The sequence below is a fragment of the Mirounga angustirostris genome, unplaced genomic scaffold (genome assembly GCF_029215605.1).
Source record: "Mirounga angustirostris isolate CCGP_5_RB_7025 unplaced genomic scaffold, mMirAng1.0.hap1 SCAF_12, whole genome shotgun sequence".
NCBI classification, from domain to species: Eukaryota; Metazoa; Chordata; class Mammalia; order Carnivora; family Phocidae; genus Mirounga; species Mirounga angustirostris.
In genome coordinates this window covers 71,077,557-71,094,971 of record NW_026991720.1, presented here as the reverse complement: position 1 = coordinate 71,094,971, position 17,415 = coordinate 71,077,557, and the positions used below count along the sequence as shown (strand labels likewise).

Genomic DNA, 17,415 nt, shown 5'->3' with positions numbered 1-17,415 from the left:
TTCCCCTTGGTCTTAAATATCTTAATTTCATACGATATCAAAGGTTTTCCTTGAAGCAAAATGGATTGTCACTTAAAAAAATTTTTTTCCTTTTTTAAAAAATTCAATTAACCAACATATAATACATCATTTGTTTTTGATGTAATGTTCAATGATTCATTAGTTGCGTATAACACCCAGTGCTCATCACATCACTAATACAGTAGTTCATTAGAAGTCCAAAGTAAATGATAAGTACTTACCTGTTTTGTGTGTACTATAAAGCTCATTTTATTTTCCATACTATGGATCTGAAAACATGTATCAGCATCCCCCAATTGCCACATAAAACAACCATACTTAAGACTGATGAGTAAAGCCTGCAACATAATTAGAAACTGTTTTATTAAAATATATATTAAAAACAACACCTATCTTCTCTTACTATCTACAATGTCTAACTATGTCTTACTATCTACAATGTTTAGTCATGTCTAAACATAATGGTTTTGAATGTTAGAATAAAATCTATTCGAGGTACCTACATTAACTTCACACAGCCTAAAGTACAGAGCCACACAGATGGTAGACTCTCAGGAGACTGTCTTAAGCAATGATAAATTGTTTGTATCAGACTGACAAAATATTTTAAAGATGCCTGTTCTGTGGTATGTATACACACACACACACACACTCTCTCTCTCTCTCTCTCTCTCGGGAATATTATTCAGCCATGAGAAAAGAAGAAAGTACTGCCATTTTCGACAACATGGATAGACCTCGAGGTCATTATGCTAAGTGAAATAAGTCAGAAAAAGACTAATATTACAGGATATCACTTAATTCGGAGTCTAAAGAAGCTGAAGTCACAGACACAGAAACAGAATGGTGGCTACCAAGGGCTGGGGGATGGGTGAAATGAGGAGAAGTTGGCCATAGAGTACAAACTTGCAGGTATAAGATGAGTAAGTTCTGGGGAATCTAACGTACAGCATTGTGACTATAGTTAACAATACTATAATATATACTTCAAGTTACTGAAAGAGTAGATCTTAAATGTTCTCATCACAAAAAAGATGGTAATTCTGTAACATGATGGAGGTGTTAGCTAATGCTATGGTAATAATCATTTTGCAATATATAAGTATACCAAATCAACCCATTGTATACCTTAAGCATACTCAATGTTATATGTCACTTATGTTTCAATAAAGCTGAGAAAAAAGATGCCCATTCTCTCAGTGACTTTCAAGAAAATTAAATGTACAGGTTTTTACTTTCTGCATATTAAAAACATTCCCTTTAACTTTATTCAGTACCTTTTGAATATTCACATGGTACTTTCAGATCTGAAATTTATGTAATGAGGTAGCATGCTGACTTAGGCAATTCCATCTCACTGAAAATAAGTACAGTGATACAGCTATTGTAAAAATAAGTATAATTTTTAAAATAACATACCCTTCATAAATTCATCAAATTATTTAAAACAAATATTAGAATAACCTATTCCTATATTTTCCTAATGAAAAGCTATATTTAAATAGGCATTCAATGTATCTTTTTGATTTTTTTTTTTTTAAGATTTTATTTATTTATCTGACAGAGACACAGCAAGAAACAGAACACAAGCAGGGGGAGTGGGAGAGGGAGAAGCAGGCTTCCCGCGGAGCAGGGAGCCCGATGCGGGGCTCGATCCCAGGACGCCGGGATCATGACCTGAGCTGAAGGCAGACGCTTGACCGACTGAGCCACCCAGGTGCCCCTCTTTTTGATTATTTTAAAATAAGTCTCTCCTAGCAGTAACTTTCATTTTCTGGCCCTAAAAATATATTCTTTATATACACATGTACAAAGAAAGTATTTGTGCATCCTTTAAAATACATGTCTAAGAACATCTGTATTCTGACTAGCAGTGCTTAACATATTGATTATAAGCAATTGAAGTTATATGAAAAAGATATGGTTTAGGGCATTTTTAAAGTGAGGTTCTTAAATGAAACAGTATAATTAATTTTCACGAGTGTACATTATGTATAATGGGAAACTAATAATATCTTCTTTAAAATTAGCCATCCACATTTATACTGTAAAATACAGCTTTATAGATAGGGTATGCTAAAATAGCTATTTACCAAGGTACACACTGAAACACTGAGTCAAGATATAATACCTTAAACTGTCTATCTTTTGGATCAGTTGTTTGAAATCTGTTTAATCAAGATGCAGAAAATGTTCATTAGTATGGCCTCAAAACAGTTTAATTTACAGAAAAAAAAAGAAACTTGTGCTACAAGCCCTCAATTATATGGCCAACATAAATTCGTATCAGCAAAGGGTAATCTGTTGCCTGGGTGTGGCAGTAGTACTATTATGGTTAAAGATAATATTAACAAGTACAGTTCAGTGATGAAACAGCAATACATTCACTATATAAAACACTGATCTACAACACAGTGTACTATACATTCAACAGTGTCTACATTTTATGTAAGTAGGACAGAAAAATCTCTGATGAGCATATGAAATTGGCTGGGCTATACTTTCCAATGGGAATCTCTCATTATTTCAAAGAGAAACAAGATATAGATGATAGAAGTAACTGATACAAAAAACACAGCTATATTCTATCTATGGCTTTTCATAGATTTAATCTCTGAAGCTATTATATCCCAAGTAGAGTTTTAAATGTAAATGAAGGTATTTTTGCAAATGAAGATGTTTATTCTCTTAAAGTAAGCTTGTCAAATTCACCCCTAGCCTATCTTGATGACTGTAAGACAAGGGAAGACAAGCTGACTGCTCCCACCTTTGATGATTAGAAAATATAATCAACTTAGAGCTTTCATAGGTGCTGTAAATTTATCAGTGGTTTACAGAGCACAAGGTAATAGTTAGATGGACAGAAAACATTGTTACCCTTTGGTTTAATCCCTTCTTATAACCAAAGACAGTATTTTTATTTATATTTCTAGAAATCAAACATCTTATCCTAAAAAAGCATACTGTTAACTAATAATATTGTTATCCTCTGCCTGCTACTGCAATCTCACTTACTCCTGGACCAGAATATTATTCATAATGTGAAATGTTTTAAGATAATGCTGACCCATCATATGGGAACTAAATAACACATTTTATCGTTGCCTAAACTTGGGATGCTACCAAAAGTCAAACATACACTATAGCTTACAGAAGAGGCTTGGTGTCATACCCACAGCATCACATTTAGTTCAATAAAGGATTTGTAAATGTTGTATAAAATGCTCTGAAATAGCAGAGGAAAAATTTCTTGAAATGCTTGTAAGGGGAATTTCTCCTTCAATTTCCTTTAACAAACTTAATACAAAAGAAATAGAAAAATGATTACAAACTAATAAGAAGCAGCCTATTTTGTATGAGTAAAGTAGCTTAAATAGAAAATGATAATAAGCAAATGACCCAAAAGCAAGCTGGTATCAGAGACTTCAAAAAAATCAAGTTCCAGATAAACTCCTGAAGTCAGTCCCTATTCAGCTCTATGTCCCTATATATTCTCTGTCTCCATTCACAGGCATATCCAAGAGCATGGGAAAATAGCTGTGTCTGGAGTTATCACAAAATGACTGAACTACTTTCAGAAGTTATGTGATTACACAATAAAAGCCTATGAAAATGATGAAAATAAAAATTAGGCTTATGATAAAATTTCCTAATCTAAAATGCCTTTTCTAACATATAAGCTTAGTTATTACCTCAACTGATCTATTCATAGACAAATCTGAATGAACAAAATTAATGATTTTTCTTAGCTTCCTATTACAAACTAGAAAGCTGTTAATCCTGATAAATGTGTTAAATATGCTGAAAATAATTGATAATCCCAAATTTTATATTATAATGACTCTGATTAGAAAAAGGAGTATAGAAGAGTAACAAGCCTCTGATGGAAAAGCTCTGAAGTGATCTAAGAATAGTCCCTTCCACACTTCATCTTGCCTGTTCCCCAAAAGGCTCTTACTACTAATTCTGATTTTCAAAGTGAATCCCTTGTATCAGATATTATATTTTTCTTTTTTTAATCTGTATTTTTTTCATTTAAACTTAATTGAATTGTTTGAATAGGTAATATTATCACGGTTAAAAAAATTTTTAAGTTGCAAAATGGTACATAGTAAAAAGTCTCCCTTCTACTCTTGTTCCCAGTTACCTGGTTGCCTTCTCTAAAGGCTTTATGAATTTTTACTCATACACAAGCAATATGTATTTATGTAAATATAGTCTTCACTTCCCCCATTTCTACACAAATAGTAACCTATTACATATGGCTCACCACTATGCTTTTTCACTAAATATATCTTGGAAATCATTCTATACGTTCTTCATTCTTTTATATGGCTGCACAGTATTTCAACATAGAAATGTACTATAATTAATATAATTATATAATTAGTATATGTTAATAATATAATTAACCCTTACTGACAATCATTTACTTTTCATCCCTCATCCTTTGCTATTACAAATGAAATTGCAATGAATAGTCTTATATATTTGTCATTTCTAGATTTTTCATATAGGCTGGTACCATTTTTTTTTAGACATTATAAAATGTAACTGGTCAAAAATAGCTGAAAAGCTGAAAATCTACCTTAGTTTCCATGTTGAGGAGATGAAGTCCTTTTATATTCACTCCTACATACACAGGGATGACTTTATGATTGCTGGGGCTTGCCTTTGTAAATATCTGTCCTGTGAAAAAAGCTGCTCCATATGTAGGAATTTCCCAACAATTCTGTAAGAACATGCGCTGAAGGTGATGCATTTCTTTACTGACACCCTCACTTGTACTAAGATTCTAAAAACAAATAAAGTAAAATAAAAGAGATGTGAAAAGAGAACATACTTTTGATAATCCAAATAGGTCAACTAAGCAGTTTCTAAAATCATGGCTGCCCCCAAAGAAGAATAAAATTGTGACATTATCCCAAGAACAAGTTTTCTTTTGAGATGTTAATATTTAAAAAAGTAAAGAAATATCATAATCTAAAAATACTGTTTGTCTATTCTATTAGGTTTTAAGTGCTCCTTGGACAGGGATAGTGTATAATTTCATGTGTGTGTGTGTGTGTTGTGTGTGTGTGTGTGTTTAATCTCTAGTCCTTACCACAGTATCCAGCATACAGAAGGTGTTCAGTAAAAGATTCCACATTATTAAAAATAAAAATATGCTACTTCCAGTTTCATGTGAACTAGAAAATCCATTTTTAATTTCAGGACTGTAAATTTAATGTACTATATTTAAAACATATTAAACAATTTCAAACAATTTAATTTACAAAATTTCAACTAGGATATAAAATGTCTTTTTATTTCTATTAAACAGCTTACCTTGTATTCATGAAGTATTCGGTTTGTCCAGTGAGGTGCCTTACTTTTTAGTTTGGTAACAGGTACAATGGATTTTAGGTTTTCTTCACTGTAAGCAAATATGCCAACATGCTTTAAATAAATCATTTTTAGCAGTAAGTACATAAATCATCCAGAAACAAACTGCTTTAAGTAACATGATTTTTGAGCTGAAAAATCTATATTGTACAATAACTCTCAAAATTTTAAGCAAAAGGCCACAATCCCAACATTCTCATTTAAGAGAAATGTTTCTTCAACAGCCACAAAATATTTTTGAAAATTGAAAACCACGATAAAGCTTCAGTGTTTAAAACTTCAGTGTTTTCTCTCAAAGACTGAACATGTAGCTAGTTTTTGTGGTAGATCTTAAATACATCTACTTACCGAGTCAGGTTTTAATGAACTTATTTAATGTAATAAAGAGAGATAAAGAAGAAAAAAATATAAGGTATATCAAGGGGTGCCTGGCTTGTTCAGTCAGTAGAGCATACAACTCTTGATCTTAGGGTTGTGGATTTGAGCCCCACGTTGGGTGCAGAGATTACTTAAAAAAATAGAATCTTTAAAAAAAATAAGATATATCAAACCATAGTCAAATATAAGAAAAGTATCTTTGCAGAGAGTATAACTTTAAGAATGCTTTACTATTGTTCTGTTTTTTCCTTATTCCATGCCTTGTATCCTTTAGTTCCAAACCAAAGTATAAATATTTCTTAATAACATTTTTAAACTTTCTCAGTTAAACAGAATCTCAAGCACAGCACAAGACCACATGTTGTATTAAATACTTACTTTAGGAAACCTTGCTTGTGTTTCTTACTCTCATAATTTCCATAAACTATTTGCAACAGTAGACTTGCCAATGTTATCAGTTTAGCATCAGGAGCTGTATAAAAGCCCTTCAATAAATTATATCTGGCTTCATCAAAGAGAATAAGAATAGCTAGTGGGTCTTCAATCTTCAAAGGAAAAAGTATAATTTGGTTATTGGGCTATAATTTCCTGTTACAAAAATACAACTTATCACTTTCTAATATATATAAATGAGCTGCTATTGATTTAGAGCAGAGGTTGACAAATTTTTCCTGTTCAGGGCCAGATAATAATATTTTAAGCTTTATGAGTCACAAAGTCTTTCTTACAACTACCCAACTCAGCTACTGTAGCACAAAAGCAGCCACAGACAATCTAGTAAGACACGGGTGTGGCTGTGTTCTAATAACACTTTTTATATATGAATACTCAAATTTAAATTTCATAAAATTTTCACATGACATGAGATATTATCCTTTTGATTTTTTTCAACCATTAACAGCTTGTGGGGTATATAAAAATAAACAGCAGGTCAAATATAGCATAGGCTATAGTTTGTTTATCTCTGATTTACAGTCTAATAAGAGATTATCATTGGTTTATAGGTATGGATAACTTCTAGCACAATTTTACCTAAATTATATTTATATGCCTCAAACATTATTCTACATGTTTCACACAATATAGTAGTGAACCTCAAGGAAGATAAAAGGAAGCAAGTTAATTCCTAGAAGGGCACACGAAGTTTTAAAAAACCTTATTTAAAAACTTTTTTTAAAATTTTATTTGGCTAAAAAAACTTGGCACTTCGAAATAACACTAAAGGAGAGCAGAAGACTTTTTTTCTAAGTTTCGAACTCTATAAAGTTTCATTTTATCCAATAAGATTAACAAAGATTGAAAAGCTAGCCTACAGAATATACTTCTGCTCCAACTGGAAACAGTTACATAGAGTTTCTGAATGAATACTTAAAGTAGTTCCAGGGCGCCTGGGTGGCTCAATCAGTTAAGTGTCTGCTTTCAGTTCAGGTCGTGATCCTGGGGTTCTGGGATGGAGCCTGGAGTTGGGCTCCCTGCTCAGCGGGGAGTCTGCTTCTCTCTCTCCCCCTGCCCCTCCACCCAGCATGTGCTCTCTCTCTTGCTTGCACTCTCTCAAATAAATAAATAAAATCTTAAAAAAGTATTTCCAAATATAATTCAAAGTGATCTCAAATCCTTATGGTAAAAGTTATTTTGTCTAACTAAAATAATCTTATAATGCTCTATATAATATGAAAAAAAAACTGAAAGAGAATTTCATGGGGAAAAAAGATGAGAGGATTATTCTAGATTAAAAGAGACTAAAGAGATAACAATCAAATACAAAGTATGAACCTTGACTAGATCCTACATATGGGAGCTATATAAGATTTTTAAACAATTGGGGAAAATCTTAATGTGGATCACATATTAGATATTATTATGTACTTTTTTAAATTTAATTGCTCTGGTTAGAACTTCACTACTATGTTAAATAGCAGTGCTGAAAGCTTGCCTCCTTGTCTTGTTCCTGATCTTAGGAGGAAAGCTCTCAACATTTCATCGAGTATGATGTTAGCTGTGAGTTTTACATAAATGCCACTTATCATGTTGAGGAAGTTCCCCATCTATTCCTAATTGTAAGAGTTTTATCATTGAAAGGGTATTGGATTTTGTCAAATGCATTTTCTATGTCAATTGAGATGATCAATTGTGGTTTTTTTCTTAAGATTTATTTATTAGAGAGCATGAGCACAAGTGGGGGGGGAGGGGCAGAGGAAGAAACAGACTCCCCACTGAGCAGGGAGTCTGACGGGGGTGGGGAGGTGGAGGGGTGCGGGCTCCATCCCAGGACCCTGAGATCATGACCTGAGCTGAAGGCAGCTGCTTAACTGACTGAGCCACCCAAGGCACCCCTTCCTCTGTTCTATTTATGAAATTCTAACATTTTTTTATGAATAATCTAAATCTGTTTTTGGTAAATTTCATACAGATTTTTATGTAACTCCCAGTATATGTCACTGAAAGGATCATATCTATCTTTGGTTTGATAATATAAGAGGGACAATATGAGTGATCAGGTATAAAACAGTTACCAAGTTTGTACATGGTCGATGAACCTTTTATATACTAAAATTTCCTTAACTTTGTTTAATATTTCCTTGGATAAGAATCAGGAAATGCATTGTATGTTTTTTCTTTGCCAAAGTTACGAGCCCTTGGAACTTTTTTTTTTCAATTTTAAAAAATTTTTAGACTATCACACTAGTTTAACTTGTAATATCCACCTTAAGTTTCTTTGTTGTTCATTCATCCTTCAGATAGCATTATCCCACCTCTCCTCCAAAATCTACAGTAATTCAAATTCAAATGTACTTGTCTGGAACAAATCTTTTTATCACATGTAAATTCTATCCGCATTTTTTACTATCTATATAATTCTCTGCTTGATTTGGAAACTTACTAACTATTGAGAATAACTTTTTATGTCCCTTTTGCAAATATAATCTTCTCCACTCAGAATGTATTTTGTTCTCCTCCCACACCAACCTATCTCTTTGCTCCTTTGAAATTTACACACTGATTAGCCCTTTATTAAGTTTATCTTTGATAGTATACTTCCTAACTATTCTAAAATTCTTTTTGGTATAATCTGTCTTCCATCTGGTTGTTAATTCTCTTTAGGATAGACTCTCTATTTCTTTTGTTTCTAAAACAATGGAGGTGGAAATAAAAAAAAAAACAACTAGGGGCTTTGTAAGTAGACTAACTCAAACTCTACCATTTACCCTAGGGATGTGAGGATTAAAAGAAAAACAAAAGTAAAACCTCCTCATATAGGAAGAGAACAATTTCTGTTTCTAGTGCCTACCACAGAAATTCAATAGATTCTGTGCATTTATATGACTATAAATAAGATTTACAAGCAAACCTTTTTTTCAACTTCCAAAGGAAGTCTCACATCTCTTCTTAGGAAAAGCTGTGGTGTTTCCCTTTGGGGATCCAAATTAGTCAATTCAGCAAGTATTTCTGGCCAGTCACGAACATGTTGCAAGGGTTTATGATAAGGCTTGAGTTGAAGGCCTGAAAAACATCTTTCCTTTTATAAATAATAATGTAAAAATAAGTTACATCAACACATAGAAAATTTGTATTGAACTATCTGTACTTAAGTGCTGAATACACACAAATTAAATGTCTAAATTTAAGTCACTGACTTTATAACCAATTATATCACAACCCAATTTTAGGTTAAGAGCTTTTGTTTTTAAGAGTATAAGAATTATGAGAATTCCTAAAACAAATAAAACATATCAAATGTATATAAGATCTTTAATTCCATTATAGTCTATTTAATTATGATCCAATCAGTAGGATCTGGTGTTTTAAAAAAAAATACAATTAAACATTAAATAACCAATCACAATAACTTCAATGTATTTGCAATACTTTGCTTGAAAGATAAATCTATAGTGGCATCGGGTTGGTCTTAAAAAAAGAATTTGATGGAAAACTAATATAAAGAAAAAGGAACATTTACATTATTTCGGGTGAAATGAGCACTGAAAATAAAGGCAAGTTGGATGAGCACTACATTTAGTGGCATTCAAATCAAATTCCATTGCCAGAGAAGAAACGTTTTCAAATACTTAAAAAATGCTTTAAATGAAGGGGGGATGAGGGGTCCCAAAGGCTTACCTGTTTCAACAGTTGGAACACTAGTAATTTATATAAAAGAGAAGATCATTGTAGCACTTCAAAATTTAAAGTCATTAAGAAACTGATGCTATACTTAAGTTTACCAATCCACTCTCACAAAGGAATAGGTTTACACAACAGAGTAACAACTTTCTTACTGAGGTTTTCTGAACAGATCCAAATAGTGAAGTATTGCTGTGTTTCTTGAGAGAGACGCATTCCTTCCATTATCTGCTGCACTGTGGTATTATTTCCATGCTTCAGTTCAACAGAACGGTATGATCCATCCATTCTGTATATTCGAACCTTTTCATACTAGGACAAAGAACAATAATAAATTATGCAACCTGGTTAGAAGTTATATATCCCAGCCTAACAAAATGCTTCAATTTCAACTTCATATGTTTTATTATAGATTTCAAACATGGAAAATAACAGAAAACTGCTTCGAGTATCTGTTGGCACGGTTTAAAAAAATTTTTATTTCCATTATGTTTTCCAATGTTTTCCTCTGGATGTTTCAGGTCATATATAAGGCAAATGGCTCTTAATAAATACTCAACTTCAAATTCTTCTGGGAGATGTTTTAAAGCTGTTACTGAACTAAGTAGGTATCATATGGGACACAGAGACTTGGTTACCGAGTCTAGTGTTAGTCAGGTATCTCATGAGTCTACTGGGCCACAAATAATACTGTAGAAATGTGTACTAGAAATAATTTTTCCTAAGAGGAATCTGTGATGGAAGACTGCCTGTGAAAGTTATGGAACAATGGACCCTGAGCCAGTTTCTTTCCTCTTGTTCAGAACATCTCAGAAAGTAGTAATATTCTCAATATGTTTTATTAAAAATCCCTGTCACCTATTTTGCCCATCCCTCACCCATCCCTACTCTCTAGCAATCAACACTTTGTTCTCTATATTTAGGAGTCTGTTTTTTTTGTGTTTGGTTTTTTAGATTCCACATACAAGTGAAATCATATGGCATTTGTCTTTCTGTCTGACTTATTTCACTTAGCATAATAAATACCCTCTAGGTCCATCTGTGTCGTTGCAAATGACAAGATTTCATTCTTTTTTTATGGCTGAGTAATATTCCATTGTCTATATATACCACCTCTTCTTTATCCATTCATCTATTGATGTACACTTAGGTTGCTTCCATATCTTGGCTACTGTAAATAATATTGCAATAAACACAGAAATGCACGTATCTTTTCACACTTGATCTTAGCCAAAAGGCTGAGGAGCAATTGCATGTATCTTTTCAAATTAGTGTTTTCATTTTCTTTGTGTAAATACCCAGTAGTGGAATTACCAGATCGTATGGTACCTCTATTTTTAATTTTTGGGGGAACCTCCATACTGTTTTCCACAGTGGTTGCACCAATCTACATTCCCACCAATAGCAAGGGTTCCACTTTCTCCAGCACTTGTTATTTTTTACCTTTTTGAAACTAGCCATTCTGTCTGGTGTGAGGTAATATCTCATTGTCATTTTTCAATGTAGTCTCTATACATTTTATTGCCCAAACAACTTCCAGCTCAGTTCATTTTGGATGGAAGTACTAATTCCTCTTATCTTGTTCATTTAGAATATAAAAATTATGCCAGGAATAATAATGTGTCCTATACAATTAAAAATAAATTGTAATCAAGTATAATATAAGGGTGCCTGTACTGCTTTCCTTAACTTTGTCTTGTGCTCATGGAATAGTATTTTGACAAAATCTGTTGAGTGTGTGGTGAGTGTGTATGTTAATATTCCTTAAAGGCAGAGATCACATATTTATTCTTTATCACCTGTCACTTTCAGCATTTCAAAGTGTTAAATTTACAGAAATACTCCATAAATACTTATTGCCTAATTGATGGAAATGTCTGGAAAGGCTCAGAGATTATATCTGTTGATATCAAGTTTTAATACTTTGGTATAAATCCTTTTATCTGGTTTGCAAGTTTTCATACAGTTTTTAAATTGATGACAGTTTTCTTGTCACTGTAACTTTTAGGTGAACTGAGTTTTTTCTAATTGTTAATTCTTCTCTATCTTAATGTTACTGCTTATTATTTCAGACAGCATCAAGTATTACGATTATACTAGAAATTAGGTTAATATTAAATGTTTTAAGGATTTATTTACTTATGCAATTTTTATTTTGGTATGCAAGAATAAATGTCTGAATGTTAGGGATGATAACAGATTTAATACTTAAGAGATCTAACCATGAGGTTTTCTAAAAGCAGTAAAGAAACCATCCATCCATTCCTCTTGCCACAAATACTCAAATTACTTATCAATTTAAATATTTGGGTTAGTTCTATTCCTGAAGGTAATTCTTACTGGTTTGTTAATGGCTTCCTTCAATAGCTTTGCAGCTTCTTCCCAGTTATTTTGTTTGTTTTCTTCACAAATATTTAAAGGGGATCTTCCTTGTTGATCTGTTATGTGCTAGAAATTTTGGAAAAAAATACGAAGAAAAAAAGCATTACAAATATATGGCATTATATGTGAAAATGTTATTCAATCAAAATTTCATAAAAAATAGACTTTTGTCAAATATTAAATATTAACCATACTTAGCATATACTATACTTAAACATTACTTGATAAAGATGAAAGACTGAAAGCACTAATAAATGTGATTATTTTTTAAAAGTTCTGATTATAAGATCCAACAAAGGTTTTGTTTAAAATTATTTAAATGATTATTTCCCCCTTTAAAAATATGTATTAAGGGCGCCTGGGTGGCTCAGTCGTTAAGCGTCTGCCTTCAGCTCAGGTCATGATCCCAGGGTCCTGGGATCGAGTCCCACATCGGGCTCCCTGCTCGGCAGGAAGCCTGCTTCTCCCTCTCCCACTCCCCTGCTTGTGTTCCTGCTCTCGCTGTCTCTCTCTCTGTCAAATAAATAAATAAAATCTTTAAAAAAAAAAAAAAAATGTATTAATACAAATTCTGGAAAAATGCATAGAAAATCTTTTTCCTTCTTAAGGATGTTTTTTGAGGAAATACAGTATAACACAAAAAGAGGTTAAATTTTATGTATATGCAGGAGATGGATGATAGTGATGATTGCACAACAATGTGAATGTATTTAATGCCACTGAACTGTACACCTAAAAATGGTTAAAATGGTAAATTTTATGTGAGGTACATTTTATCACAATAAAAACAATTATAAAAGCAAATTTATACATAAATATTACTCATACTATATAGATGGTATAATTTTTTAGTTGACTTCTCAAGTATACAATTGAACTTTTTTTTTTTTTTTTTTAAAGATTTTACTTATTTATTTGACAGAGAGAGATATAGCGAGAGAGGGAACACAAGCAGGGGGAGTGGGAGAGGGAGAAGCAGGCTTCCCCCCAAGCAGGGAGCCTGGTGCAGGGCTCGATCCCAGGACCCTGGGATCATGACCTGAGCAGAAGGCAGATGCTTAACGACTGAGCCACCCAGGCGCCCCTACAATTGAACTTTTTTTTTTTTTAATTTTTTTTATTTATTTATTCATGAAAGTCAGAGAGAGAGAGAGAGAGAGGCAGAGGGAGAGAAGCAGGCTCCCCGCCTAGCAGGGAGCCCGATGCGGGACTCGATCCCAGGACCCTGGGATCATGACCTGAGCCGAAGGCAGACGCTTAACCATCTGAGCCACCCAGGCGCCCCACAATCGAACCTTTTAATGTCATTACTTGTTATTCATTGTCTGAACATAAAAAAAAAAACAAACCTGGAAAATAACTTACTCTGTCAACTTCTGGATGGTTTAGGAGAATCTGTACTATTTCAGCATGTCCTCCTCCAGCAGCAAAATGAAGAGGAGAACTAAGCTGTCCATTTAAAAGATTTGGATTGCACTTTCCTTTTTCTAACAAAATGCGAGTGGCCTCAACTTTTCCATACCTATAAAAAAAAAAAGATAAAACTTACCCAAAAAAGTCATATGAAATGTTTTAAAAATTCAAATTTTAGATGATTATCTCAAAGAAATCTAAGATTTTTTTTTTTTTTTTAGTAAGACATTGACATAGATGTTTTCAGTGCCTAGGGATTTCTTATGAATTCTTCTGGTTCAGTTCAACTGTTTCTGTTTCTCATCAAGTGGGAGGAAATATAACTTCAAATACAAGATAGAGCAGATGACAAAGAACTCCCCCCACGCAAAGTACAAAAATTATGAATTAGGGAGATAAAATTTTTAGTCAAAAATAGGTTTAGAATCAGAAACTTCATAATGCTTTCACTTAGGCCTGATTGTGATTTGCAAAATAGGCCCAAAGATAGAACTGGATATGTAGCTGCTGTGTTGGGCAGCTACATATCCAAAGATTTTTGTGTCTCCCACACTGCAGTATTTAAATACTTAAATATTAAATATTAAACATTTAAACCATAAGATACATAAGACCATAAGATACATTAATAAATCTTAAATATTAAAATTTAAATATTAAATATTTAAACCATAAGATACATGGTTTCTGCTCTAATAAAGGCTTACAATGTAATAAGAGAGATAAAACAAAAACATGGGATAAGTTACATTATGCTGTAAAATTTAAGTAACAGTTTAGGATAGCAATCAACATAATAGGCGCTATATATTTGTCAAGTCAAAATAGTATATAACTAATGCTTTTAAAAATGTCAGAAAAGATAGGACTTTAGTCTATGACTCCCTGAATTGATAGAACAATTTGAAGTGGATTTTAAGTAGGAAGGAACCAAAGAGATGTTGAAGAGAGGTAAAAATATTTTAGGTAGGGGGGAAAGGACTAAGCAAAGCAAGGACCCAGTAGAGTACAAAGCATGTGTCGGACATAGTTGAGTCCACCATTTCATCAGAGCCAAAGACTTATATAAGGCTGCAATCTGAAGCAATGGTGGAAAAGTAATTCACTGTTTGTAAATAAATGGGTGGGAGGGGGGGAAAGGGGATAGGAAATTTGCTTTCAGATATGGTACATTTGAGGGGAAAATAATACATCTTTAGAAGTTATCTGATTTGCCATCAACTTTCCTTTCTTCCCCTCTATATACCCTTATACCCTGAACCTGCCACTTGTATGCTACCCTTTCCGGTTCATTTGACTTTTTGCTCATGTTCTTTGCTGAGATGTCCTTTTCTCCCTATCTCATTTTGTTTAGGTTAAATTCTGTTATTTCTCTGCAACAGTTTAAAATCTACCTCTTCTATAGTTCCACTACATGTAGCATGTTTTTTGCTTCTTTTATGGGACTTCTTTTATCTACTTTCACCCTTATTTATATACATCTCTAATAGCCTGGAAATTCCTTGAGGGTAGATACACTGTCTCTGCATTCTCTAAACTGCCTTATAGACAAAAAGAGAGTGACTAAACTGTTCAGTAGGTATTTGAAAATGCAAGCTTAGTACTCAGGAGGAAGGCAAAGGCCTGGAGTATCTATCTGAAAATAAGCAAATTCATCTAACTGAAAAGAATTACTGTTAAGGCTGGGAGAATTTAGGACACCTGGGTGGCTCAGTCTGTTAAGTGTCTGCCTTCAGCTCAGGTCATGATCCCAGAGTCCTGGGATCGAGTCCCGCATTGGGCTCCCTTGCTCAGCAGGGAGTCTGCTTCTCCCTCTGTCTGCTGTTCCCCCTGTTTATGCTCTCCCTCTCTTTCTCTCTCTCAAATAAATAAATAAAATCTTTAAAAAAAAAAGGGGGGGTGCCGGGTGGCTCAGTCGGTAAGCATCTGCCTTAGGCTCAGGTCCTGATCCCAGTGTCCTGGGATCGAGCCCTGCATCAGGCTCCTTGCTCAGTGGCGAGCCTGCTTTTCCCCCTCCCTGTCCCTCTAACTCCTCCCCCTGCTTGTGCTCTCTCTCACCCTCTCTCAAATAAAATCTTTTTTTTTTAATTTATTTATTTGACAGAGAGAGACACAGCGAGAGAGTGAACACAAGCAGGGGGGAGTGGGAGAGGGAGAAGCAGGCTTCCCGCCAAGCAGGGAGCCCGATGCGGGGCTCGATCCCAGGACCCTGGGATCATGACCTGAGCTGAAGGCACACGCTTAACGACTGAGCCACCCAGATGCCCCTCAAATAAATAAAATCTTAAAAAAAAAAAAAAAAAGGCTGGGAGAATATGAAAAATGAGTATCTTAGAACAATGAACTGCATCTTGAAAAATAATCTTTCAGGACAGGAAAAGATACTTCTAAGCAATTCAACTAATAAAAATAATATAAATGTACATTTTGTATGATGCTTTTAAGTTTTCAACATACTTTCTTATATAATTACTTAATATAATCTTCAAAACAACCTATAAGGCATGCAGAAGTATTTTTATGACACAGTTAAGAAAAATGAAACTTGAACCAGGTAAGTAACTTGCTGAAGGTCCCATGGTTACTGACTAGTGTTAGAATCCAGGTTTCTCAATCTTAGTATAGCAGTTTCCATACCATACCACATGCTTAGGTCACAGAATGGAAGCCAATATTTCAATAATGATCATGTAACAGTAATATCTTGCATTCGTACTGACCTTCATTATAGCTCCATTATGCCCCTTCAACTCCAATTTGTTCTTAGAATGAAGGGGTTGGTCAACAGTATTAATGCTGTAGAGCGGTGAAAGAGATTATAAACTCAGAAAAGTTTAAGAAGGTTCATGAAGAGTGAAAAAGAGACAACAGTGAGTGTGGCCCACTCACCTTTGAAGTCTGGCTGTGAAAGGAAGGAAAGAAACAGGACAGTGGCAGAGGAGGGAGCAGGGTCAAATTAATATTCTTTTCAAGAGGAAGAGAACCATGTATGTTTGAAGGCAAGAGAAAAGAAAGTGCAGAGAGTGAATTTATGGTAAACAAGGATTTCTACTTGCATACCCCATGATACAGGAGAGAGATGAGAACAAAAACGACAGAGAAGAAAGACATTTCCGATGGCTTCAATTTTCTTTGAAAATAGGAGGTAAAGCTATCTGATGAGAGTAGAGAAAGGAAGTAGTGGGAATTTAAGTGCTTAAGAGGAGAAAGGTTCAGAATAGCTCATAGGGGAGGACTAAAAGGCTGACAGGATGAATGAGACGAAGAGGATAGACAGCTAAGCTACAGTGAAGATGGGATAATTTGAAGGGAGTCCAATCATCATAGCTCTAAAACACTCTCTAGCAATAACACGAAGCCTAAAAGTAGGATCAGAGAGTGAAGACACTGATTTGAGAAAGGTCAGAGAATATGTGATGTCAGTGAAACATTTACTGAGTGGCTGATTAAGTTGCCCATATGGGGAGAAAGCCAACTTAAATAGTTTTGGAAAATGGTGATTCTAGTAAAGAATGGTTTTCAGGTACATGGCCACCAATATGAGAATTTTAAAAGCTTGCAGCAATCTTAGGGGTTGTCCTCAAAAAGTGATCTGGGAAGCCCTAAGAATCCCTGAAATCTTTTCAGGGTATTCTCTAGATGAAACATATTTTCATAATAATATTAAGATGTTAATTATCCTTTAAACTCTTTTTTGATCGTAAGTGTACAGTGGGG

The 17,415-nt window shown here is 33.9% G+C and overlaps 3 protein-coding genes across 8 annotated transcripts in view; 1 reads left to right on the top strand and 2 right to left on the bottom strand.

Annotated features, from left to right (window-relative positions):
* The window catches only part of LRRD1 (leucine rich repeats and death domain containing 1), a 45,544-nt gene extending 45,187 nt beyond the window's left edge, over positions 1-357 (bottom strand). Inside the window, exon 1 of the mRNA XM_064575292.1 lies at positions 243-357. The gene's annotated coding sequence lies outside the window, so the exon portion shown is untranslated. The remainder of the gene's footprint in view (positions 1-242) is intronic.
* KRIT1 (KRIT1 ankyrin repeat containing) overlaps positions 1-17,415 on the bottom strand; it is a 38,253-nt gene that overhangs the window by 3,497 nt on the left and 17,341 nt on the right. For both annotated transcript variants that reach the window (XM_045864729.3, XM_045864728.3), the window contains exons 9-16: positions 13,651-13,807; positions 12,244-12,351; positions 10,059-10,215; positions 9,134-9,285; positions 6,163-6,329; positions 5,350-5,437; positions 4,610-4,816; positions 243-359 (exon numbers count right to left, since the gene is read on the bottom strand). In XM_045864729.3, the coding sequence (XP_045720685.1) occupies positions 243-359; positions 4,610-4,816; positions 5,350-5,437; positions 6,163-6,329; positions 9,134-9,285; positions 10,059-10,215; positions 12,244-12,351; positions 13,651-13,807 (1,153 nt within the window). The remainder of the gene's footprint in view (positions 1-242; positions 360-4,609; positions 4,817-5,349; positions 5,438-6,162; positions 6,330-9,133; positions 9,286-10,058; positions 10,216-12,243; positions 12,352-13,650; positions 13,808-17,415) is intronic.
* LOC123835587 (CUB and sushi domain-containing protein 1-like) overlaps positions 1-17,415 on the top strand; it is a 94,386-nt gene that overhangs the window by 61,411 nt on the left and 15,560 nt on the right. For 3 of the 5 annotated variants that reach the window (XR_010406541.1, XR_006788781.3, XR_010406540.1), the window contains one exon: positions 1,586-1,738. The exons of the other annotated variants lie outside the window; for them this stretch is intronic. The gene's annotated coding sequence lies outside the window, so the exon portion shown is untranslated. The remainder of the gene's footprint in view (positions 1-1,585; positions 1,739-17,415) is intronic. 5 annotated transcript variants of the gene reach the window in all.